Here is a 24583-nt window from a genome sequence, read left to right as displayed (position 1 = left end):
AACTGCAACTCCCATTGATCTCCAGGGGGTTCGCGACTGCCCAGCACCTCTCTGGATCAGGCCCCAACTGACCCAGAAGAATGTTCTCTGAGGGGTGTGTTTTCAAAAGGATTCTACAGGTCTCAGTTGGCCTGAAATATTTAGCAGCGCTGGAGCTGAAGAAAAGCAGATGAGACAGAAAGGGAACAGAATCAGATTGGCTGCAAGTCGCTGGCAAGTCTAGTCTGTGAAAAGACTCTGGCAGTATCTCCTCATCCCATCCTGCCCATGCTAATCGGAGCTGTCCATCACTGCGGCTCTGCCCTGCGGCTGTGTGGTTAGCATGTGTAGGAGGAAGGCTGAGCACTCGCCAGCCCAGTAATACCCTTTCTGAAAGCCTGGGGCAGAGGGGAAAAACCAACTCAGATTCTCTTAAAGAAACCGTGTGGGCTACTAGGGCAGACAAGGTCAGCTTGACCTGCCCTGATGGAGTTAGATACAATACGAGCCTTAGACATTGGTGTAAATTGGTACCACCTTTTTAGGTAGCTGATTCAGTTCCCTTGTTCAGCGGTCACGGAGACGGAGTCCATGCCTCTGAACAGATGTAGCATGCTCGGTGTGGCTGGGGCAGAGCAGGGGTATTGCAGAAGAGGGGATTTCCAGGTGAGCTAGAATGTGGAAAGACTGGCCCCTCAGCCTATTCCTCTGTGTTTCTGGGAACAAGAAAAAATCCCTTTCAATTGGCTTGTGGGAAAGGTAAATCCCTTGAAGTCCCCAGCATGTGCAATTTCATAACAGGCCTGAATTTGTTGGTTGGCATTCACTGAGCTCAGCTGGTTCCTTTGTGTGGGGTGGGAAGGGAGGAAGAGAGGGGATGCCTGGAGGGGGGAGTTAGTTGTATGGCCTTGGTTATCAGTTGAAAACCAAACCTGCGTCCGCTTTCCTGTGAACTGAATTGAAAGCGTTCAGACAATTAACACAGTTAGCATGGTTCAAGTCACAGCCGCAGTATTGGCCATGAGAAGGAGTGTTGGGCAGGAACCTGGTTCCCCGTCCTGTGACCATTTTTGAAAGTTCAAAAAATTTTACCCTCCTGAGTCAGGACAAGAAGTCAAAATCTCAGAACTGTTCCCCAGGTTCTGCTTTCCCGGTTTGGGTCCCTTGAAATGTTTTGTTTTGATCATTTTAAAACCTTTTATTTTGAGTCCAACCCTTTTTCCTTTTCTGTTTTTAACCTTTTACGTGGCCTAAATTAGCTTAAATTTCTAAATGAAAAGTCCTTTCAAACCAGAAAGCTGGGGGTTTTCATTTTGAAAATACATCAGTTTTTAAACCTTTTTTTCTTTTTCTTTTTCTTAGTCACTGGAACTGATCCCGTTCTGCAAACCATTTTGGTTTTGACAATTTGGCATTTTTCAGTGGAAAAAAACATTGTCTAACATTTCCCCACTGGCTCTAGTAAGATGTTTCCCTGCCTCCCGTATTTAGGAACATAGGACTTGCGAGATGGGATCAGACCCAAGGCCCATCTAGTCTTGTATTGTCTTTGAGAGTGACCACACCAGATGGTACAGAGGAAGGAGCAAGAATTTTGCAGTAGGCAGATGTGATGGGTAAGTGTGAAATATTATTTCATTCTCACTGGCTGAGACCTTCCCCAGTTTCTGGAGGATGATTTCGGTTTCTCTAGTGAAGGGACCACTGCATGCATAGCGGAGCTGCAAACACCAGTGTTTTTAAATGAAGGCTCAAAGTTTTGAGAATCCAGCCAAACCACCACAATCCGCACATTGATGTGGCCATAAACATGAAGTGGGCTCTGCTCTCAGGAAGAAAGAACCTTCTGGGACTGGAAACATAACCAGATGAGGAAGACACTTTCCAAATAATAAGTGTGCTGGCCAGACATGGGCCCAGGCTGCAGAATTGGACTCTGGACCCACATCCAGCTTCTCCTAACATTTATGAGCATTCAGAACTGCAAGGTGAGGCTCTAGATCTGAAGTTTGGGGTGTGCAGGTCCCTGGTTTTAGTCCCTAGTGTTAATACTGTAGGCCCAGTTATCAAATGAGGGTGCTGTACTAAAAAGATTAAATCTCATATTCAGGGCTTAATTACCAAATTTCACGTGTAGGCAGAGTGTGAATGTAAAGTACAATAGTTATTCTTGATTGACGCCAGTTGTGGGCACTGTTGTTCTGGAGTAAGAACATCCATATATGGAGTTAATCAGGAACAGTTAATCAAGAAGACCTATTCCAGAATAACTTCATGTAAACTAGACTTTATACACTTTATTCAGCGCTTTAAGAGTCAAACCCTGATCACATTGACGTAGTGGGAACTTTCCCATAGAGCCCTTACATGGGACTGAGGTGAGAGCCCTCTGCAGAGTGAATATTGATCCTTTTGGGTAAAAATTGCACTTCCCTTTTATGGGCTGGTCTCAGAATCCAAATACAGACCTGCACATCCTGCCTAAAACCTGCGTCTTTGATGAGTGGGCTCCCCAGCAGTAACAGCAGCCAGAAGTGCCCAGCTTTGAGCTGTGGGGCATCTGTTAAAGATGCACACAAAAACAAAGAAAATGGCTTAATGTGCTCACTGACAATTATTCAATAATGGCAATTATTTCAGCTCCCCAGGAATGAAACCAGAGATTGGAAAAAAAGAAATCCCAGGTAAACTGAGGGTTGGGACATCCAGGGCAGTACATTAAAATGGTTTCACTCTTGTTAAATGCCCGTGGGCTTCTTTTTGTGCCTTGCTGGTTCATTTGGGCCATTAGGGAGTAGAGAATTTTAATAATCTGGCCAAATATATTTATTCTAAGATACAGGAAGTTTGGTGGAGTTTTCAAAACTGCTCAGCCTAACTCCGCTCTTTGAAACCAACGGGAGTTCTCCCAGTGGCCTCACTGGGGCAGAGTTACGCACACTGATCGCTTTTGAAAATCCACGGTATGCATCCGATGAAGTGAGCTGTAGCTCACGAAAGCTCATGCTCAAATAAATTGGTTAGTCTCTAAGGTGCCACAAGTACTCCTTTTCTTTTTTTGAAAATCCCTGCTGTAACTCATAGATTTCAAGGCCAGAAGGGACTGTTATGATCACCCAGTCTGTGCATAATAGAGGCCCGAGAAGCTCACCCGGGAACTCCTAAACCAAGCCCAAAGACATCCAGTCTTGATTTAAATTCTCCTAGAGGACAAACCTAGTGTTAAACGGAAAGACAAATAAATACAGCCTGGTGTGTGCCAAGGGACAGGAACTGTGCTCTTCCCAAGCTTAAAATTTGCCTTTTGAGATGCCCCATTAAATTCCAGTAGGAAGATTTCCCAAAGCATGGTTGTCCTATTACCCAGATTATCACTGCTGAATTTCTCAGCAGCTGCGCTCAAAGACAGTGGGTAAAATACTGGCCCCAGGAGTTTTGCCATTGATTTTAATGGACCCAGGATTTCACGCTGAAAATATAAGTCCAGTCTTCCAGGTAACCTCTTGCCTCCCCTGAAGGTAATGGTGATCTGTGTGGCTGAAAGATCTGCCAACTTGGATTCTATAGGAGGATTGGGACTTTAATAAATAAATTTCTGTTGAAGATCAGATGGCTGAGCTTAGGCATCTCCCATTTAATGTTCACTATGGCTCCCTAATTTAAAAAAAAAGAACAAACCAATGTGTAAACATTTTCAGTAATAACTGAGCCACATGCATGTCCCTGTTCACTGCTGGGTTTATATGTCTAAAATAAATAATCACTAAATCCACTATCTTCGTCTTATGTCGATTGAGCAGCCAGCAAATTGCCTACCAATACAATCCATCCGTTTACTTCTGCTGTGCATTGTACATTTAATTAAATTTATTTTATTGCGAAATGACATATTGCCTTAAAACAAAAACAAATATTTAAGACCGAGGGTGCACTGATGTAACAACCAAGGGAACATTACAATGCAAAGCTATTCACGCTCTCTGTCCTCTCTTGCCCTCTGGATGCTGGAAAGAGTCGGTCTGAGAAAAAGCTAAAGAAAATGCGACTTCATCTCTGGCAAAACCATCCCAGAGGCATTGTTTCCAGTCCAGTGCAATGGAACGAATTCCTTTGAGCGTACTGACACTGTAGACAAAACGTCCTAGGAACCCTTGCAAGCCTTCCCTCCCATTCTGAAATGCTCATTGAAGTAATTTAAAGTACCCTGTTTGAAAAAAATATCCGCACCAAGGAGACAGAACAGTGCAACCCTCTCTCTGTCTGCTGCATGAGAGGAGTTAGAGAAGGGAATTGACCCGTCAGGTCCATGAATCTGTCCCACCATAAATACAGGTATAGTTATCCTAACAAGGTACATATCAGGTGTAGAAGTGTTGCTACCCTTGACCTTAGTCAGTGGATATGAGGATGGGAGTGGGGTTTTAACTGTAGAAAAAGGAAATCCATATTAAACTCAGCAATCTGACTTTACCTCAATAGACTGCAAAACATGTAACATACCTGCCAGTGTGTACCACTGGCCTCCCCACTTGAGGATAATAGTCTGCTTTTGACAGCTGAGGGTGTTACCCTTTATATTGAGTGGCAGAGGTTTGTGCTGTGGTGCTGAAGGTTCTGGGTTCACCCCCTGCCGCCAGCTCCCACAAGGTGTCATTACACATGCTTTTCAGAAGAGCTGATTTTCACTGGTTTGGAACGTAAGATTTCCTGTGCAGTTATTGGCTATTTCCCCATCTGTAAAATGAGGATGATAGTAATCACCTTTGCAGAATGCTTTGTGACCCTCAGATGGACGTAGCTCTAGAAGTGCCAGGTATTCTTCATTAGCTGCTGTGCCAAACCTCAGTGCTAAAACATGGCCTGAAACCTGCAAGCTTTCAGGTTTCATTGTGAGCTTGAAGCCTAGCCCAAGGATGGGGACATTCTGGGTGAGGCAGAGTCTGAACGGAGAGTCAGCTGCTGAAACTAAGCAGGGGAAGGTCTGGCCGAGTTTTGCTTTGAGGGGTGGGGTTTGTTGAATCCTGGCCCCTGAAGAAAACTTGGGAGGTGAGAGGTATGAGTTCTTGAGCACCAAAGCCGCAGAGAGGGCCCTGTCTGTGCTCTGAAATGTTGGCCTCTGACTCAGCTCTGTTAATAGCAGCGTAAATGCAATGAAATACAACCGCTGCCCGTGCTGTTGTTGTTAGCAAATGTGCCATGGAAGTGAATGCCCTTTAAGTACTCTGGAACTAATGGGGGATAGAAATCGACCAAAATGAGCACTGGTGAGCAGCAATCCCTCTCTCAATGAGGAAAGGAAGAGAGATGAAGCCTGCGTGAACACCTTGGGAGCTCTGCACTTTCCCTCTCCTGCAGCCTCTCACCTATTTCGCACACAGGGCTGCAATGAGCCTTGCCTCACTGTGTTACTTCCAGGAGCTGTGGCTTGAGCAAATGTTTTTCGGGCAGCGGCAAGCCAATTTGTGCAGCACGTGAGGACAATCGGAGGGAACCCCTGCAAATGAAAGAGCAACAGATTTAAAAAAAACAAACAAACCCCACCCTGTCTCTTCCACATACACTCCCTGGTGCAGCTTCCATCTCCTGACATGCTTTAGGAAATATAATGCAGTGTCTGCCTCAGACAGCTGGTTGATTTGGCAGCTCAGAAGTACTGGGTGGAACAAAAACAGTTTAGTCTTGTGCCTTTCATTTCCATGTTCAATTGTAGATTCCTCCTCCCCTTCCTTTGAAGGTGACTGACTACTGCAGGCCAGGACTTAGGGAGCACCAATGTTTACATAGGGAGTTCGGGAGAAGCACATGGTCTCCGTGTGTTCAGAATCCTCAGCGTTTTCTATTCATCACAACTGAGTCCTGTCCTTTCTCTGCTGTGAGGGTGAGCTGCTGCAGTGCCTTGGTTTTATTTTTTTCTTCCAAGAGCAGCAGGAGATTGTAAAGGGTTGAGCCATCACGCCATTTGTAAAAGCTTCCAGGACTTGCTTCTTGTCTATAGCAGGTGCAAGGCTTTTCCTGAAGAGAGACAGACCTCTACTCCTCCTGCAGCCAGCTCCTCCACCTTCTCTCTGGGCTGTGTTCAGAAGTGCTGTTAGTGACCCTTAGCTATGGATCAGGGTGGGTGCACTTGGGCATCCTAGACGCGTGGGCCTTATAGACAAGATATTTTCAAAAGAACTCTGTATCCGTTAGAGGCTAGATTGTCAAATGAGCTCAGCTCCCTTTCTAGGCACCTTTAATGAAGTGGCCAGAACGGACCCCGTGGGATAGAACACCGTCAATATCACAGACCCACGGTTCAGCCACGCGGCCTTTTTAGAGTAACTGTGCTGTGTTGTGGAGGGGCAGCATGCCCCGACCCCTGCCTCGTCTCAGCACTGGGACCTCCACCCTTGTCAACACCACTCTGTCATTTATTTACAGGGTTTTACTCTCTCCACCAATACACAGCAGTTACCTTTACACTGTATCTCAGCTTTCTGCTTAGCTCTTTGTATGTCACAACTGTTCAAAGTACGAGATTGCACCCATTCTGCACCCACAGCCAGGAATTGAACCCAGGAATCCACATTGCACTGGTGTCTCAGAAATAGTGTTTAAAGTGTGTGCCGTGTCCCCCTCTAGGGGCTGGTCCAGGCAGAGCAGTGGTTTTCAACTGTGCTCCGCAGGCCCCGGGGGTTCGCAGACTGTCTAAGGTTTCCAAAGGGGTCTGTGCCTCCATTCGAAATTTTTTAGGAGTCCACAAATGGGAAAAAAGGTTGAAAACCACTGAAGTAGAGGAAACTAGCCTACTTTTGCAAGTAGTTGCCCTTTAGTTCAGGTAGAAGTGGTCTGTGCTGTGAATCTGAAGGGTTTAGACGCCAGTGACCATGCCTGTAACAAACAATAGAACGTGCTCATGTAATTAAAGACCAGCGTAGTGCATCCATGCAAGGGCAGAATTAAAACAGAACTGGAATGGGATGCTCAGCAATCCTCCTGCTGCCAGAGTTCTCCAGGGTAAACAGGATCTGATTTTCTAATCCAAAAAGCCAACAGGAAAAAAAAAATTCTATAGAGAGAGAGAGGGGAAAAAAAACCCATTCTGGGCTTCCTTTTTACAGAAGAACAAAGGGCACAAACCCTACACTCATTCCCTCAGTGGTGACCTTTCATTGCGAATGGTGTATAGTTTGGCATGAGAGATCTAAGTTCCAACTTGTGCATTTTGTGGCATGTGATCTTCATCCATCATGAGCCAATGTAGCTGAGCATGACACAGCCCGAGAGTTCGAGCATCTCTTATCTGAGCCTGGTAATTTGTCACGAATAGTTGGAACCGTTGCGCAGGAACCGTTTGAAAGCTGAGGGAGCAGATTACTGGTGGGATCTAATTCTCAGCTTGATTAGTTTCTTTAAAGGTTTGCTGCCCCTTTCATTGCTAATTCATCTATAATTAGACAAACCCGTGAATATCTGGTTAGGCTGAGCACTTTAGAACTTGCTCTGTGGTTGCTTAGAGAAGGCAGGATTTACACCAGCCCATAACAGATGCTGTGAAATATTTACTTTCATATAAAATTCAATACATTTCAATGCGGTGTCTTAAGTTTTTCATGCTGAAGCCAGAAAAATCACATTAACAGGAACAAATACTAGTTCCTCAGAAAAGCTTTGTAGCCCTCGTATTCCCAGTGTATATGTTTCCAGTGCTATTAATCACGCCTATCTTTGATTCTTGCTTTATAACCACAGTAGCTCTGTTTGGAGTGTGCAATGGATCTGCTTAGAGCAGGGGTTGGCAACCTTTCAGAAGTGGTGGGCCGAGTCTTCATTCATTCACGCTAATTTAAGGTTTTGCGTGCCAGTAATACATTTTAATGTTTTTAGAAAGTCTCTTTCTATAAGTCTATAATATATAATTAAGCTATTGTTGTATGTAAAGTAAATAAGTTTTTTTTTAAAATGTTTAAGAAGCTTCATTTAAAATTAAATTAAAATGCAGAGCCCCCTGGACCGGTGGCCAGGACCCGGGCAGTGTGAGTGCCACTGAAAATTAGCTTGCGTGCCATAGGTTGCCTACCCCGGCTTACAGTAACGCACTACCTGAGTCGGCTGCTCATGACACTCACTTTCCCGTGCAGAAAGGAAAGGGTTAATGTATTGCTACCCTAGCAATGTGTTGTCTCCCTGAGTGAGTTTTTTCTCACTGCAGTGAGAACTGGTATTTAAGAGAACTGACTCCTAGCTCAGTGTGTGACATGGCTTTTTCGGAGTCGCTAGACAGGCATATTGGCTGCTAGGTATTCATTATGAATGAGGCATGACAAGCTAAGCAGCACCCAACAGGCAAGGTGGAGGTTTTGAATAAGGGACAGATTTTTAAAGGAGCTGAGCATCCAACAGGTCCCACTTACACACCTAAATGAGTCTGCCGAGAGTGGACTTGAGACTTACCCTTCAATCAGAGAGTTGGACAGCTGGCTGTTCTATGCCTGGTTCTGCCACCAACTCACTGAAGGCAGAGCACAGCTCTGGGCCTCAGTTTCCCCATCTGTAAAGCGAGATGTTATGATTTTAAAGTGCTTTGTGATCCTCGGCTGGAAGCTGCTATGAAAATGCAAAGCATTATTTATTTGCAGTTGTGAAACCCCTGATAACTCAACTGGTTTAATAATAAAGTGTTATCAAACTATTATTATTCAAGGCTGATTGCAAACAGGGCCAGGAGATTGCACTGCTTTTATCCAAATTTCCTCTGCTTCGGTGAGATTTTTCCTTTCCTGAAGTGCTGTGGTGGTGGTCCTGTTTGTTTTGTTTGCCAAGCATTTGCAACATGCTGGGCCTAAAATCTAGGCAGCCTGACCTGAGGAATTTACAACCTAGCCAAGATTTAGTAGTTTACGTTTTAAACAGTACTGTACTGTATTTGCTATTTTTTTGGTCTCTGCTGTTGATTGTGTACTTCCAGTTCCAAATGAGGTGTGTGGATGACTGGTCAGTTCGTAACTCTGAGGTTCTACTGTACCTGTCTATGCCATACCTTGTCCTGTCCTGTTGCTTAAATCTATAGAATTTTGTTATTATAATTTCATATTTTTCTTGACACTTAATTCAGTAACGTGTATTCACTGACTGGTTTTAAATCAAATCCAAACATCCCTCATGTGCCATTTTAGGGAACAAGAAAATGTGATAGGTGAATCTGGCCTTGATTTGTCAGATATTTTGATCCGATATGTGGGAAAGCCCAATTATAGCACTGTTTTGATGGGAGCCATGGTAATGTGACCGCTAATGGCCCCAACAACCCTTCACGCTGCGCTTGCTTCATGCCTTATGCAGCATCCCAAATGTAGCCATTGTACCTAAGAGGACGTTCTAGCTCTCCCACCGGCTCTGGTACATTCTCGGATAGTGTGAAAGCATTTTCTCTTTTGGAGCCATTGTGTTTGCTCCCATAGTTTTTGTGAAGGAGTGATTAGGTTCTTTGGTCCTTTGGTTAAGTTATGAGGCAGCAAAAAGATGATATTTGGTATAAATCATCGTTCATCTTTAGCTGATAGTGATGAACAAATCTGAGTCACCTTGCTCGTCACGGCTACACCTAACCTCCCTGCCTCCCTCTGCTCTGCTCTGGCTCTCCTTCCTTAGAAAGAGAACGTGCTTTAAACAAAAGGCAAACAAGGAGGAGGAAGGAAAACACCAGAAGAAGGAAAGGCTGGGGCTCCCATGTACCCCAGGGGGGATGAGCAAATAGAAAAGGTGGCCATGGGGTCTTCCATGGGATTCTTCAACCCTTGCCCATTTTTTATTGATCTAAAACTTTCTTGAGACATGTGGAGAACACGTTGGCGGCAGCTGGCAGTGGGCGGTAGCTCAAAGAGGAGTCTCTCCTGCGGAACTCCACGCTGTGTTGGCCCATGAGAGGAAACTCTTTTGGCAGAATGAGACCAACTTTTCTGGATGGAATGAGCTGGTGCTGACCGCTCGGTGATTCACGGTCCGCAGCCAGAGGAGAACCCAGAGAGGATGGGCCTTCTGCTCCGTGAGGCACAGTGAATGGCCTGCTTACAACTTGCTGTCCCGCTCCTACAGCCACCATATGTGGATAACTCTGTGGCACTTTCTGTTACCCTGCATGGTGAAAGGTGAGGGAGAAGGTGGATGGAGAAGGGATCTTTGTTTGTTTGGTTGCTGGGTTTCAGTGATCAGGGTGGAAATTTTGTTTTTCTGCTGCCCTAAGGCACCCCCCCCCCATTTTTTTTTCTGGGGCTGCAGAGATCAAGCCAGTAGAATCCTCCTCCCCTTCTCCGGTGCAGGGGTAGCACAGAAGGGAACAAGCAGTGCGTCCCTGGCTCAGTGTCTTTCAGAGACCAAAGGATTGACCATCAGAATCCATCAAGCGCACGGAGCGAGGCTGCAAAGTGGTTACTGTGTTGGGTGGGACTGAAGCTGCCCATGGCGCCTCTGAAGCCCCAGCTTCTGACCGTGAACTGAGCAGAGAAAGCCGTCTGCAAAACTGGCCAGTGCGGCTCTTTGCCCCACTGCTCCTTGCTGCTGGTGGACTTGGGGCTGGGCCTTTGGCTCTGTGCAGAAGATACACAACTTGTGGAAAGAGAGGGCTGGGGCCTGTTGTCTTCTGTGTGTGAGGACTGGGGGCTTTAACTTACTCATCTGCATTTTTTGTCCTTGAAGGGTGGCTGTCAAGAATGATGCATCGGTCGGTCCTCTTTTCTCCTTGCTGTCCGTGGTACTTGTATGGCCTCCATTAGTGCAGTGCCCAAGCACTAATCATGGCTGTTAATGGATCTATCCTCTGAACACTCCTGTGTCGTGGGATGGTGCTATTATTCCCCATTGACAGGTGGGGAACTGAGGCACAGAGAGGCTGAGTAACAGGCAATGTCTACATTACAGCGCCTATGCTGGCATCGCCTCCCCATGTGTATGCCAGCAGAAGGAGTTTTTCCCACCAGTGTAGGACCACCACCACCACAAACGTTAGCTCTGCTGACAAGCATCTTCTGTTGGCCGAGCTGCATCTACACTGCGGGTTTTGTCAGCAGAGCTGTGTCATTGGGGCATGTGGTTTTTTTCATACCCCTGGTGGGCATAGCTATGTGGGTATCAGTTTTAAGTGTAGATTGAGCCTAGCTTGCCCAAGGCCACACTGGAAGTTTGGAATCTGTATTCCAAGCTGAGAGCCACCGTAGGGATCACTTGAATGTCTATTGCTCCGGACGTCATGGCACTTCACAAGTGTTCGTTAAGGCACATGGCATCCAGGCAGATGTATAAGCAGCATTAGGCCACTTTTACAGATGAGTAATATGAGAGAGACACGGTCCACAGGCTTTACGTGAGGTGACCTGGTGAATCAATGGCACAGCCAGGTCTAAAAGCAAGGAGTCTTAGCTCCTGGTCCTTTGTTAACCCACCAGGCTTGGCAGTGATACTCCTCTTTCCTACCTGCATCCTTCTTGTGAGTCTGCTGAAATCCCAACCCATTTAGCCCAAGCGAATAGCTCCTTTCCAGCATGACCTTCTCTGGAGGGCCCCTTTCCTGTGATCCAGAGCATGCCCTGATCTGATTTCCACGACGCCCTGGGACTCCAGGAGCTGGAGGACGCAGTGTGCAACATTTCTTCTTTTTTTTTTTTGGCCTTAAAGTTGGAGCAGCAGCACGCGAATGCTCCCACAGAATACAGAGGCTTTGGGGTGTCGAAGGACCAATGGTTGTGGGGGCCACATTGCATTCCCCATAATCATCAGCCCTTCAAATCTCATCCCTTCACACAGAAGCAAATGGGTTTCATTTGCCATGTGCGCAGCAGGGAAAAAGCCTTTTTTTCGACCTCTCTTTTTAGTAAGTCCCAAACTGAGCATTGATGGTAATTAGGCAAGTCAGACATTCAGCAAAGCAGCCAGTTCAAGGACAAACAGATTTTAATTAAAGGCTGCATGCATTTGGGAGCCGTGACACTCTTGTGCCTGAGTTGTTACTATGGTAACACCAGAAAGCGTATGCGATTGTGTTTGTGTGTATGAAGTTCACAAATTAGGCTCAGTGGCAGAACGGATTTCACCTCTGGCCAATCTAAAATGAGAGCGATGGATATTGCCCTTGGAAGAAGTAGATGGGTGTTTTTTTACCGTTAGGTTTTTTGTAAGCTTGGATTGTTTGGGGGTTTGGTTGGTTGGGTTTTTTTAAATAAGTCGTTCACATAATTTTAAAAGTTTCATCTCCTTTTGATGAGCCTGCTGATTGGAACGTGAACTGCTCCCTGATTATTCATGCTCCATAGGATTAGAGGAACTGGTGCACTCAGCTTTTATGCGTGCTATACTCAGGCAAACGGGATCCTCGGGGAAGGTCAGTCTTGAAACCAGCTGAAGTTTTATTTGAGTGAAAATCTCAGGATTTGACTTGTTTGCGATATCTTATTCCCCTTTCCCTGACCTCTGTCTTTTGATTGTAAGCTTTTTGGGGCAGGTGTTGGGAAAGTGCCTACCTAAGACATTGAAGGAACCACTCCAAATTATTATGAATAATAATTGTAGAAGCCAGTCCTAATGATCCTGCATTTTTGGCAAACCACAAACTGCCTTTGGAACCCGTGGGAGTTTGGGATGCTGAAAGAATGCAAAACTGGGCCCTTACAGGGCAAAATACAACAAAGGACGCTTATTCTTGCAAGGCTCGTTTCTCTGTACAGCTTTACAGGCATGATCTATAGACCTGGGTCGAAGACAGATGGTGTAATAACTTTTTATTTCCACTGAAAACTGCTTAAAGCAGGATTGGTGTTGCCCTGAAACTCAGAAGGGCTTCCTAATCCAAGCAAAACCACCACATAAATCTGGGCATTTTACAATAGTTTAACTCAAATGTTTGTGTTGGGGTTTGAAGTAAGCATTAAACAAACTGTTCTGGGGTGTTTTCTCCCTTTGTTATTAAAGGACTGGGGGGGCACCAAGCAGTCAGAGAAGGGAGGTCATGACAGTATGTCAGCTGGAGAGAGAGTTCTAGCTGTCTGTTTCCCTGTATTATTTTAGAAATCTGATCCAGCCTGAGAAGTAACTGCTGCGGCTTTTCTTTCTTCCAGCTACTGTACTGCCATTTTCCCTGGTTACCTGCCAGTCAGACTGTTGTTTATGAACTTGGGGGATATTTTCCAAGGCACAGTGGAGAATTCGACACCCAGTTCCCATTTGGTGAAATAGCAGCAGCAGGAGCAGCTGCTAAAATGTTTGGAGCTTAAAGAACTTAAAGCATATGATGCTAAAACTATGCCCCATGTATGCCTTGGATTGAATTGGTGCTGGTTTTGTTGAGAACAACACAAATGTTGCAGCAGCTTCCCCTTTGAGTCTGCGCAGAACAAATAAGTGTAGCGCCAAATTGTCCCACGGTAAAGACAGAATTGTGTCCTCTTGCTCTGTGTTGGTATTTCTATGGCCTGCTTCACTGGATAATAATAATCTCTAGCTCTTCTACAGCACTGCTCATCAGTAGATCTCAAAGTGCTTCATAAAGGAGGTCAGTATAATTTTCTGCTAAGTAAACTGAGGCATGGAGATGTGAAGTGATTTACCCAAGGACACCAACAGGCCTGTGGTGGAGCCAGCAATAGAACACAGGTCTCCTGAGCCCCAGTCCTGTGCCCTCTTCACTAGGCCGTGCTGTCACTTTGTAGTACACTGTAACGTCTGGGCTCCTCACACACTTTATGAATTCTCCCCACATCCCTGCACTGTAGGGAATTGTTATCCGTGTTTTCCCGAGGCAGAGCTAAGGGGCTCTGCCGAGCTCACAGAGGGACTCCCATATCAAACCCAGCTTAACCACAAGACTGTCTTTCTTTAGCAGTTAGAGTAGCACAGATTTTGGGTTTGAGTCTCGGCTCAGCCTCTGACTCCCTGTGCAAGGCACCCGTCTGTTTCCCGGGATCCCCATCTGTGGAGCAGGGGTATGGCATTTCTACTTGCAGGGCAGAAATGAGGGTTAAGGCAACTCGCTGAGTTTCCCGCAGTCACAAGCGTGTGACGAAGTAGCCCCCAAATAGTGACGCTGGTGCGGCAACCGGGAAGCTCCACTTCTCAGGCTCTGTTGCCTGAGAACCCGTGTTTTGCAGCTCGGCCTGCGGTAGCTGTTCTCAGCCTGGCGTGTTGGCTGGTTAAGCGCTCTGGGTCGCTCTGATCAGGGTGCAAAGCCAGTTGAAGTAAATCCTCCTGTTGGGAGGAGGGGCTGTATTGACAGGATTGCCTAGCGAGATTACCAGGCCAATAGGATTAGCCCACAATGGGAAGGGCTGGCTTGGCTTGCTGACTCGAGAGAAGCTCAGGTCTGCTTGCTCGGCACGGATGTCGCCCATCTCCAACATGCAACAGCCATGCAGTTGGCTGGTTGTGCGGAGTGAATAGTCTGGAACAAGCCATTGAAGATCCAACCTGCCGCAAGGGTTACCCTGGACCTCTGCAGGTCAGGGGTTCAGTGCCCCATTTTAAAACGGGTTGGTAGGGCTCCGAGTGCCGGTGGGGAGCTCCCTTCATCTACAAGGGAGGAACAGCAAAGGCATTATTGGAGTAAGTTTCTTCGTGCCATCGTGCCTCAAGCTTGATCTTCAGAGGTCACGCTTGCCGGCGATTGGCCCGTTCTTTCTGTGGCCTCTTTGCTGTGGCAATGGGGACACCTGTCCACCAGTGTTACAATCCATCCTTCTACAATCCAAAACCAGGGAACCCCGATGCAGTGGTGCAGCCGTCAAACTTTCTACAAATCCCTCCGCCTCCTCTCTACCCCTGGCTTGTATGACTCCGGACAAATGAGTTGTTTTCTCCAGGCCAAAGAGCAGTCATGTACTCTTGGCCTCAGCAACTTGGATGTTAGATTACAGGCAAACAACAAAACAAGAAAGAACAAAGAAAAGTCTGAGTGAGAGCACAGTGTGAGTGAGTCTTCTGTGACATCTTGCAGCCAGTCTGCCTTGCAAAACGGCAGCTGCCTTTGCAGACAAGCTAGACATTTTAAAGGTGCAGCATAGAGGGGGGAAATGTGTCATAAGCTGCATTATCAGTGACATTTCCAAAATGTCAATGCTTCGGTCACTGAAACACTCTTTTCCTGTTCTGTCTTTCTTGTGCCTTGTCTACTCACAAGTTTTTGTTCTGCTATAACTATATTGCTGAGGGGTAAATTCTCAGCCCAAAAAGCTGAGAAATCCACCCAGATTGTTTCAGGAATGTCGTGTCCTTCATTTGCCCAGGAAGCTGCTCAGACAAGCCAATCACACTTTTGGCAATCAGCTATATATATATATATTTTTTTTTTAAGTAGTGCCTCAGTGAAATACCATTCTAACCACATGCAAAAGCAGATCAGCTGGGAGTCGTCACATTTAAAGAAGGAGCAAGTTGTAATAAATATGGGATCCTTTGTATAGTGTTTAGAAAAGAATTGAATAGAGAACTGCACCCCTGTGATAGAATATGTTAGCCAAGGACATTCTGGGGGGGGGGGAGTGCGGGGGTGCACGAGAGAGACTGACCTGCTCATTAGGGCTTGCAGAGATCAGTTTTATTATTTTTGGGAGAATTCAGTGGTGTCTCTCCAGTTTTCTCAATTGCTGGCTAGAATCTCTGTTGCTAAAGCCTTAGAAGGGTCACTTTTGCTTGTTTCAGTTCCTCAAACAAAGGGGCCAGTTTTACTTTTCTGGCCCAAAGTGGCGACTTCATTCTGGTGGCTGTGCAGGCCACTTGTCGATGAACGGCAAACGCCCAGGTCTTTCCTGGATTTAGGGCTGATGACATTTGGGTGACAGAGTGCCACAGAATGAATTAACCCTGGGGGGAAATGAGGTTTGTCCAACGCATTGAAAAAGACAGGGGAAAGGAGGGGGAAAAGAGCCCCGTCTGCAACCGGAGAGAGAGTGGCTCAGGTTCATCTTTTTATGCACTAGCTAGTCTTCCCAGATACGCTGCGCTGTTCCTCTGTCTCCGCCCTCCCTGTCATCTCTCATGTGCTTTTGCACTGTCCGCTCCTGACTCCACTCTGCCAGTGGTGCCGGCCTTCGGAGCCCATTTCTTAAATTAACAAGCAAGCACCTTCGTGCTTTCTCTCCTGCCACCCCTATGCATTCGAGGAACTACTACCTGCAAACAGCCACCAAGCCACCTCCTTGAGCTCCTTCAGATCCCTCCCTAAAACTGTCCTCTGCCCCGGGGCCTACAAAAAAAACTCTGTAGTCAGGCAGCTGGTGTGCTGAGGCCACTGCTGATCATGCTGACCAGTGTTGCCGCGTTGTTTTCTTGTGCTCTTCCTGACTGTCTACCCCAGTGGTCCCCAACCTTTCCCGTGGCAACGCTTCTCTGCGGCATTTCGGCAGCGGGGTGTCCTGCGGGCGCACAAAAATGCCCCGGCGGGCACTGTGTTGGGGACCCCTGGTCTACCTCATCTACCTATTGTCTTATCTTAGACTTAGACAGTAAGATCATTGGGCCAGGGACTGTGGGTTAGTTCTTTGTTTGTACAGCACCTTGCTAAATGGGGTCCTGCTCCATGACTGGGGCCACTAGATGCTAACGTAATGCAAATAATGACTATCTGATGATGATGATCTGCTCTATAAACATTAATTGCCTCCCCCACCGAATGTCTTTCTGAGGTAGGTAGGTAATATCCCCATTACAGATAAGGTAAACTGAGGCATGTTTCGTTGCCAGAAGGCACATGGTGAATCAGTGGCAGAGCCCAGGAGTCCTGATGTCCAATCCTGCCCTACCCCACTATCGCCACTATACAGCACTGCTTCTATTGCCTCCCGCTGCTTTCATTTTTTTTTTCTGTTTTCTTGTGCAAAATCGACAGTGTCACAAATTTCTATTTTTAATTTGGGTTGGATGAACTGAGTGTTTGGTTCAGAGAAATAATCTCCACTAAGCAGTCAAAGAGCCTTATAGCAGGCCACTTTAATGCTGTGCCTCACTTTCCCCCCTCTGTAGAATGGGGATAATATCAGATACCTACCAGTATCTGCCTGTCTTGGGAGCATTAATTAGCTGTTGTTTGCATGCGTTTTGTAGAAGCTCTATGGAGTCGACGAGGGTTGCTGTAAGAATCGAGGCAGTCTGGAAATCTAAAGGAGAAGGCTGGCATTCGTACCACGGATGTGATCTATCCCAGGACTAGTTTGTGGTGGGGGTCCTGTACCTCAGCCATGCCTAGCAATTGCTCTTGGTATTCTAAAGGAGGAAAATAAAATGTCTCTGTCTCTGTGACTCCCTGCCGTGTGCTAGACAATTCAGTGCTGCATGAGCAGACTTGGCAAGGAAACCTGTAATTGTAACGTTTTGCTTCCTCAGCATGAACTCGGAGCAGGGGGGGTTATTTTTTTGCAATAAATATTGTAGAAAAGTACAAGTGCAAAAGTCTTGCACTCTGCACTCAATGGCTTGCTATTCCTTCGGTAGCTCTTAATTGCTCCATGGTGCTGTGATGATTGTGTGGACAGTTGATCTTTCTATCTTGCCTGGAAACCCTGTGGTTTGGAGAGGTTAGATGTTTGAATAGTGAATCCGTCAAAACGACCATCCTGGAACCTAACATTGGCTCTGTCTTTCAGGAAATGTAAAGATGCTTCTCAGCTGTGAAAGTCCTTTAAATGTGTGCCCTGGGTTAATCCCCTGTAGGAGGCTTATTGCTTTATCTCAGCATTGTTGGGCAGCACTGTAAATAATCCTTTAAATGACTAATCTCAGCCAACACTGTAGCTCACTATAGCAACTGCTGTACTGGAACTAATGGTCCAGTTATTATTTATTAAAGAATAAATAATAATAATAATAATAATTGGTTAGTCTCTAAGGTGCCACAAGTACTCCTTTTCTTTTTGCGAATACAGACTAACACGGCTGTTCCTCTGAAACCTGTCATTATGCAAGGCACTGCATTTAGCCGTATGGAGTGGAAATCTATCAACTGCATGAATAATTGGTTAGTCTCTAAGGTGCCACAAGTACTCCTTTTCTCCTTACAATGTGTATTATAATCAAGGTGGGCCATTTCCAGCACAAATCCAAGGTTTAACAAGAACGTCTGAGGAAGGTGGGGGGGGGGGGGGGAATTGGTTAGGAAAACAAGGGGAAATAGGTTACCTTGCATAATGACTTAGCCACTCCCAGTCTCTATTCAAGCCTAAGTTAATTGTATCCAATTTGCAAATTAATTCCAATTCAGCAGTCTCTCGCTGTAGTCTGGATTTGAAGTTTTTCTGTTGTAATATTGCAACTTTCATGTCTGTAATCGCGTGACCAGAGAGATTGAAGTGTTCTCCGACTGGTTTATGAATGTTATAATTCTTGACATCTGATTTTGTGTCCATTTATTCTTTTATGTAGAGACTCTCCAGTTTGACCAATGTAATGGCAGAGAGGCATTGCTGGCACATGATGGCATATATCACATTGGTAGATGTGCAGGTGAACGAGTCTCTGATAGTGTGGCTGATGTTATTAGGCCCTGTGATGGTGTCCCCTGAATAGATATGTGGGCACAGTTGGCAACGGGCTTTGTTGCAAGGATAGATTGATTAAAGACAGAAGAGTTCCCAGAAGTCACCTACTACAGGACAGGCCTAACAAAGAAAATAACAGAACGCCACTAGCCGTCACCTTCAGCCCCCAACTAAAACCCCTCCAACACATTATCAAGGATCTACAACCTATCCTGAAGGATGACCCAACACTCTCACAAATCTTGGGAGACAGGCCAGTCGTTGCCTACAGACAGCCCCCCAACCTGAAGCGAATACTCACCAGCAACCACATACCACACAACAGAACCACTAACCCAGGAACCTTGGTTTGTGTGTATAAAAACGTCTTCTGTATTTTCCACAGTATGCATCCAATGGAGTGAGCTGTAGCTCACGAAAGCTTATGCTCAAATAAATTGGTTAGTCTCTAAGGTGCCACAAGTACTCCTTTTCTTTTTGCAAATACAGACTAACACGGCTGTTACTCTGAAACCTGTCAATTCCTTATGAGTCTTGCTAAGATACTTCCCTGAATAGTACCTTGCAGCTCCGAGTTCCACCGGTTGATTATGAGTTGTGCAAAGAAGGTTATGAGCTACAAACCAACTAGGCACTGTCAACGTTAGAGACTGCAGAGATGTTAGTGACAATTGTGTTTAAATACCTCATGGTTTCTATGACAGTTGGGATCTGTGCTGGCCAAACCATGCTACAAGATTATCCTGCACTGGGGTGTAACACTGCGTTTGTGTTTTGGGGGGAACCAGAGTGCGGGGGGGGGGGCATACTGATCAGGCAGACTGTAATGGAAGCCCAAATCACAACAGGTATCGACCCTAAATATGTGCCATCTAAACTTTTTAGTCCATGGAAAAAGCGTTTTGACCAAAACGAAATATTCACGATAAATAAAGAAATCCATAAATCATTTTGGCCTAAATATTTTGGTTTTTGATAAAAAAAAAAAAAAATTAAAGAATTGTCGTTAAAAATATTTTGAATGTCATTGAATTTTTTTTAATGAAACAACCTCCCTCTCCCCCCCCCAATATACTCATCGTTTTACAAAGTGTAAACAAGGTTATAGCAGGCATGGCTTTAGCCTTACCGGAGACAGAGCTGCAAGGCTCTGTGCGGAATACATTGCTTTGGGAGGAATACCTCTTGCGCCGTTCTTTTGCCCAGGTTCCCTATGCTTGGATGGGCTGTTGACCCTTATTCCCACCACCATGTGTGTAAGTAATAAGAGGTGTCAAGAAGCACAAGAGATGAAAGGTGGGCCCTAGCGCTATTGTGTAAAGAATGCTGATGGAAAAACTGACGGCCGGGAAGTTAATGAAAAACAGGCCCAGGGAACTGTAGCTTATCAGCCAAGAAATTCTATACAGTCCAAAGTCTGTAGTGCTTGCCAGATTTCTGTGGTATTCATTAAAAACGTGCAGCAACCGGGCTAGCCTCTGTGTTACCCCTTGGGAAAGTGGCATAGGCATTAATTTAGGGTGGATGAGGTTTGCACCCCCTTAAAGAAAACCATACCCATCCATTGCTCTTGTGTGGTGACGCGGAGTGTGTGTGGGGCCTGGGAACCAGGAGACCAAGCCTGGATTCTCATCCGAACAATCCCACATTGACTCTGGGTGTAATGCTACCCAAATCACTTAAGCTAGCATTTTCAAAGGTGGCCTGTAATTTTGGATTACTCTCGTCTCAGACAGATGGGGCTTGATTTTTAAAGCGGCCGAGCACTCTCAGTCCTAGCTGATGCCTGATATTTGCTCCTGTTCTTTTCACCGCCTCTTGTTTCACAGTCTCTTCAGTTCAGCATCACTCCAAACCTGCCCTTCTCACCCCACTTCCCTTCCCTTTTTGCTGATCCCCCTCCTCACTAAGTCCACCCCAAAAAACAAAAAAATTGTGGCACTAACATGATGTTTGTTGCCATCACATTGTTGGCTTGGCTGGTGTGTTCTACCCCTTCCCCCACCTTGGGTCTATTTAATTGCAAGCTTTATCGAGGACCGTCAACCACTCTTTGTTTGTCCAGTGCCTGGCACCAGGGGCTCCAGTCTTGGCTGGCCCTTAGGCACTGCCATAAAAACATGATTAATAATTTTTTTATAGCCAGGCAGTACATGAGGTGCTGCTTGGGGAGGAAGAGAGGCAACACAACTTTGCTGTGCAGTGGAATGAGGAGGTGGCCATACTGGCAGATGGTGAGAGCAGGTCGGGAAATAGCCCCTGGGTCCCCTTTGTGACAGTGGTGGGCACTTCTAATTAGTATAGTCCGATAACCCTTTAGGACCTGGGCTATTTGCATGTGCTAATTGAAGCCGGTTCAGAGGGCTGTTAAGAAGAATGGGCTTGTGGGTAAAGCACAGGACTAGGTGTTAGAAGACTTAGCTTCTCAGTCTGGCTCTGCCACAGACTCTCTGTGCCACCTTGAGCCAGTCACTCAGCCTTTGTGCCTCGGTTTCTCTGTTTCTAGCATGAAGAGTGTGTGTCATGGGGGTGCAGAGGCTAAATATAATGCGGGTGAAGCATTCGAGAGCCATGGATGGAAGGTGCCCACGATGTGCGGAGTATTGTTATTTTTTTCTTATTTCAAGAGGAGTGTGATGTTTTTTCACTGAAAGGGGAAATCAGGAGTTCCTTCTCCAGTTCATGTGCCTAGCAGCCCTTGATCAGGGGGTTATTCTGTATGGAGCGTTTTGTACAACCCCCCATTCCCCTTCTCCACATCTTTACACTTCAGGCAAACTTTTCAAAAGCTCCTAAGTCGTCACCTTGGAGCATGAGTCCTATTTTCAAAAGGGATTTAGGCACCTAGGAGCCTAAATCCCATTGACTTTCAATTAAACTTAAGTTCCTAAGTGACTTAGGAGCTTTCGAAACATTTGCCTTTAATCTTTAAAATCTATTCTGGCTCTCCTTTGCCTTCGGCGTGTAGGGCCTTCTGTCTGGTAGGGACAGCCTGTGGTTTGCATCACGCATTTGTTCCTTGCGCTCTCAGCAAAATGTCTGTCTTTTTAAAATGACAGTATAAAAAGGAGAGAACTCCAGAGCTTGGCTCATCTGGAAATTATCTTGATTTTAACAGAATGGAGGCCTCCTGCCTCGAACTAGCCCTCGAAGGAGAGCGCCTGTGCAAAGCTGGGGACTTCAAGGCTGGAGCAGCCTTCTTCGAAGCAGCAGTGCAGGTGGGGACAGAGGATTTGAAGACTCTCAGCGCAATCTACAGCCAGCTGGGCAATGCCTACTTCTACCTAAAGGAATATTCCAAGGCCCTGGAATACCATAAACATGACCTCACTCTAGCCAGGTAAGCATGCCTGCGAACGCGATCAGTCAGGGCTCGAGGTAAGGCAAGATCCCTGGGATCCCAGGCCAGCAGCCTGAGGGAACCGGTCACTGCAATTGAGAACAGACCTGGGGCACCAGGGGGGGTGACTGTCTGGAGAGAATCAAGAAGCCAGGGAGGAAGGGTCTGCCCGGGGTATGGGATTGTGAGGAAGAGGAAAGAGTCTGAAAGTGGCAGACGTTTGCAAGCCCATCTGCTTTGTGTGTGCAAAGAGGTAACGCTGACTTACACGCCCATGCAGCGGGTTTTTGTCAGCTGAAACCACACCTTTTGAAGGGTAGTGAAGCAGGCCTGCTGAAAATGTGGCCTCAAGACCCATTTAATAGAGGGGGCACCTTTAAAAATGGGACAATTCTCCGCCTGCAGTCGGTTAGATTTACTGTAATATCTGAGACTCTCTGCAGAGAACGTAGCACCAATGTGGTGGCCCAGGTGAGCAGCATGGCGTGGCATTTGTCCCTGCATGACTTGCACTCCCTGCAGGGCAGCTTCAGAACCTGGCTGCCTCCAGACACTGGTATAAAACCAGTAACTAGACTGGGCTGGGCTAGTGGAAGTGCCATGCGGTGTGGCTGCATGTAATCCCCTGGTGCACCAGTCCCCAGGGGCTGGGAGTTGTGTGGAGGCAACAGTATACTCGGTTCCCGGAAAAGAAGGCAAACTCTGATCGAGCAGAACTGATAGGCCATCTGGGGCATTGTGTCCTATCCTCTCCAGCTGAAAGGACCGTAAGTGGGGAGGGGGAGCTTCCGGTCTGGGAGTGGGGGCCTGGTAAATAGAACTTTGACTTTCCATCCTGGATTTAGACAACTGCCAGAGGGAAAGCAAAAATCTGTCTCCAAGACTAAAGGAGCTTTCTCCTTCTGTTTGCACATGTTGCCTGCAGGCTAGGAGCGGATCGGTTTAGTGCCTACTCCTGCTACAGGCTTAAGTATCAGCATGATTGAATTCTGCCTGCTGAGTCCCAGCATTTATAACAGCCCTTTCCCTGCCTCCGGTCATCTTGTAGAACCATTGGGGACCGTATCGGAGAAGCCAAGGCCAGTGGCAACCTTGGGAATACATTGAAAATACTTGGGCAGTTTGATGAAGCTATCGTTTGTTGCCAGAGACACTTGGAGATTTCCCAAGAGCAGGGAGACAAGGTACTTGATCCATGATGCCCCACAGGAAATATTCCCTGGCTTTTGAAAGATTCCTCCTGCCAGCCAACAATCAGGACAGCATTGAAGCTGGCTCTGGAAGGAGACTGACCATATCACCAACCCTTTCAGCTACAGATCTGATGCCAGGGCAGCTAGTGGATGAAAATGTGGGCAGGCCATCCCCGGAATGAAGACCCCAAAATACCCAGGAAGCAATGGATTCCCCAAAAAAGAGAAAATTGAACCCAAATAAATAGAGATTCATAGTCCTTGAGTTCACAGAATGGGGCCAAGCAAAGAACTCCAGGTTGGCTCTTGGAAATCCATTGTACAGTTAGGGAAAGGGATTCTTCCCAGTCTGTCTCTCTGACACATGCTGTTTGGAGGCCAATATGAAATGAACTGGGTGTCTCTCAGCCCCATTCCTGCTGGACAAGCATCCACGCCTCTCTCTCTCACGCACACACAAATCCCACCATGCTTGGGAGCATTGAGCTGGCAGTTACACTGACTGGCCTCTCTGGTGAATGAGTCATGGGGGCTGAATTCTCCCTCTGCGCCCACAGGAGATTGGCAAGCAGCATTTTGGGATAGCTGCCTGTGCTGGGCTTGTTATAGGTATAGATAGGAGTCTCCATGGTCCCCATCCACAAGGGGCTGGACTGAAACCATCCCTTGCACATAGGCCACCAAGCAGCCATTGGATGAGGACTTGAGGTTAGTACTGGTTTCTCTTCAGAGCAGTGTATCCTAGTGGACAGAGCATTAGACTGGGACTCAGGAGAACTGGGTTCTGTTCCCCACTCTTCCACTGGCATGCTGGGTGGCCTTGGACAAGTCACTTTCCTGATCTGTGCCTCAGTTTCCCCATCTGTAAAAGCGGGAGAATGAGAGTGATCTCCTTTGTAAAGTGCTTTGAGGTCTACTGATGAAAAGCACTAGGTAAGAGCTAGGGATCATTGACCTGGGCTGGCTTTGAACTGGCGACCTAAAGGTGGCAGGTTCTACATCCTTTTAAACAGTCCCTGGATTCATCCAGTCCCCCAGACTCCGCTTCTAAAATGAAGCTGTAATGGTCTGCAAGGCTGCCCTGGCTTTTGGTTAGCTGCCCTTTGCCCAGAGACGGGAAGCTTGGCATTGCAATGTGGAGTGTAACACCTGCTCTTCTGTGATTCTGCCCCCCTTTCCAGGTAGGTGAAGCTAGAGCGCTGTATAACATTGGCAATGTTTATCATGCAAAGGGAAAGCAGTTGTCTTGGAGCACAGCCCAAGACCCAGGTTCCCTGCCTCAAGAAGTCAAGGAGACGCTTCAGAGAGCTTCGGAATACTATGAGTAAGTACCCACCCTTCCCAGGTCTGCAGGGGATGGGGCTGCACAGACAGCCCCATTGTGGTCGGCAGTAATTTACCCGGCTACAATCATGCATGTGGCAAACTTGCAAAGCGTCTGGCGCACTCTCAGTGCTCAGTGATGAGTGCATCATTCCAGCGCTGTCTGCGTGTGTCTTGTTACTGTCCTGATGACAGCTCTGGAGAGCTGCAGAAGTGTGGTGATGAACGTCAGGTGAAAGATAACAGCACTGGGCTTG

At 46.7% G+C, this 24583-nt stretch overlaps 1 protein-coding gene across 7 annotated transcripts in view; it reads left to right on the top strand.

Moving 5' to 3' along the window:
• The window catches only part of GPSM1 (G protein signaling modulator 1), a 214140-nt gene that overhangs the window by 95234 nt on the left and 94323 nt on the right, over positions 1–24583 (top strand). For 5 of the 7 annotated variants that reach the window (XM_048822354.2, XM_048822352.2, XM_048822351.2 and 2 more), the window contains exons 2-4: positions 21589–21810; positions 22859–22994; positions 24185–24327. In XM_048822354.2, coding sequence (XP_048678311.1) covers positions 21590–21810; positions 22859–22994; positions 24185–24327 — 500 coding nt within the window. In that variant the 5' untranslated portion in view covers position 21589. Of the gene's footprint in view, positions 1–1576; positions 1596–12099; positions 12332–21588; positions 21811–22858; positions 22995–24184; positions 24328–24583 lie in introns of those variants that run through there. The other 2 variants (XM_048822355.2, XM_048822353.2) reach the window with 2 other exon arrangements.

The sequence above is a fragment of the Caretta caretta genome, chromosome 16 (genome assembly GCF_965140235.1).
Source record: "Caretta caretta isolate rCarCar2 chromosome 16, rCarCar1.hap1, whole genome shotgun sequence".
Lineage (NCBI taxonomy): Eukaryota > Metazoa > Chordata > Testudines > Cheloniidae > Caretta > Caretta caretta.
Note: the sequence above shows the minus strand (reverse complement) of the source record. Positions and strands in the feature narration are given on the sequence as shown.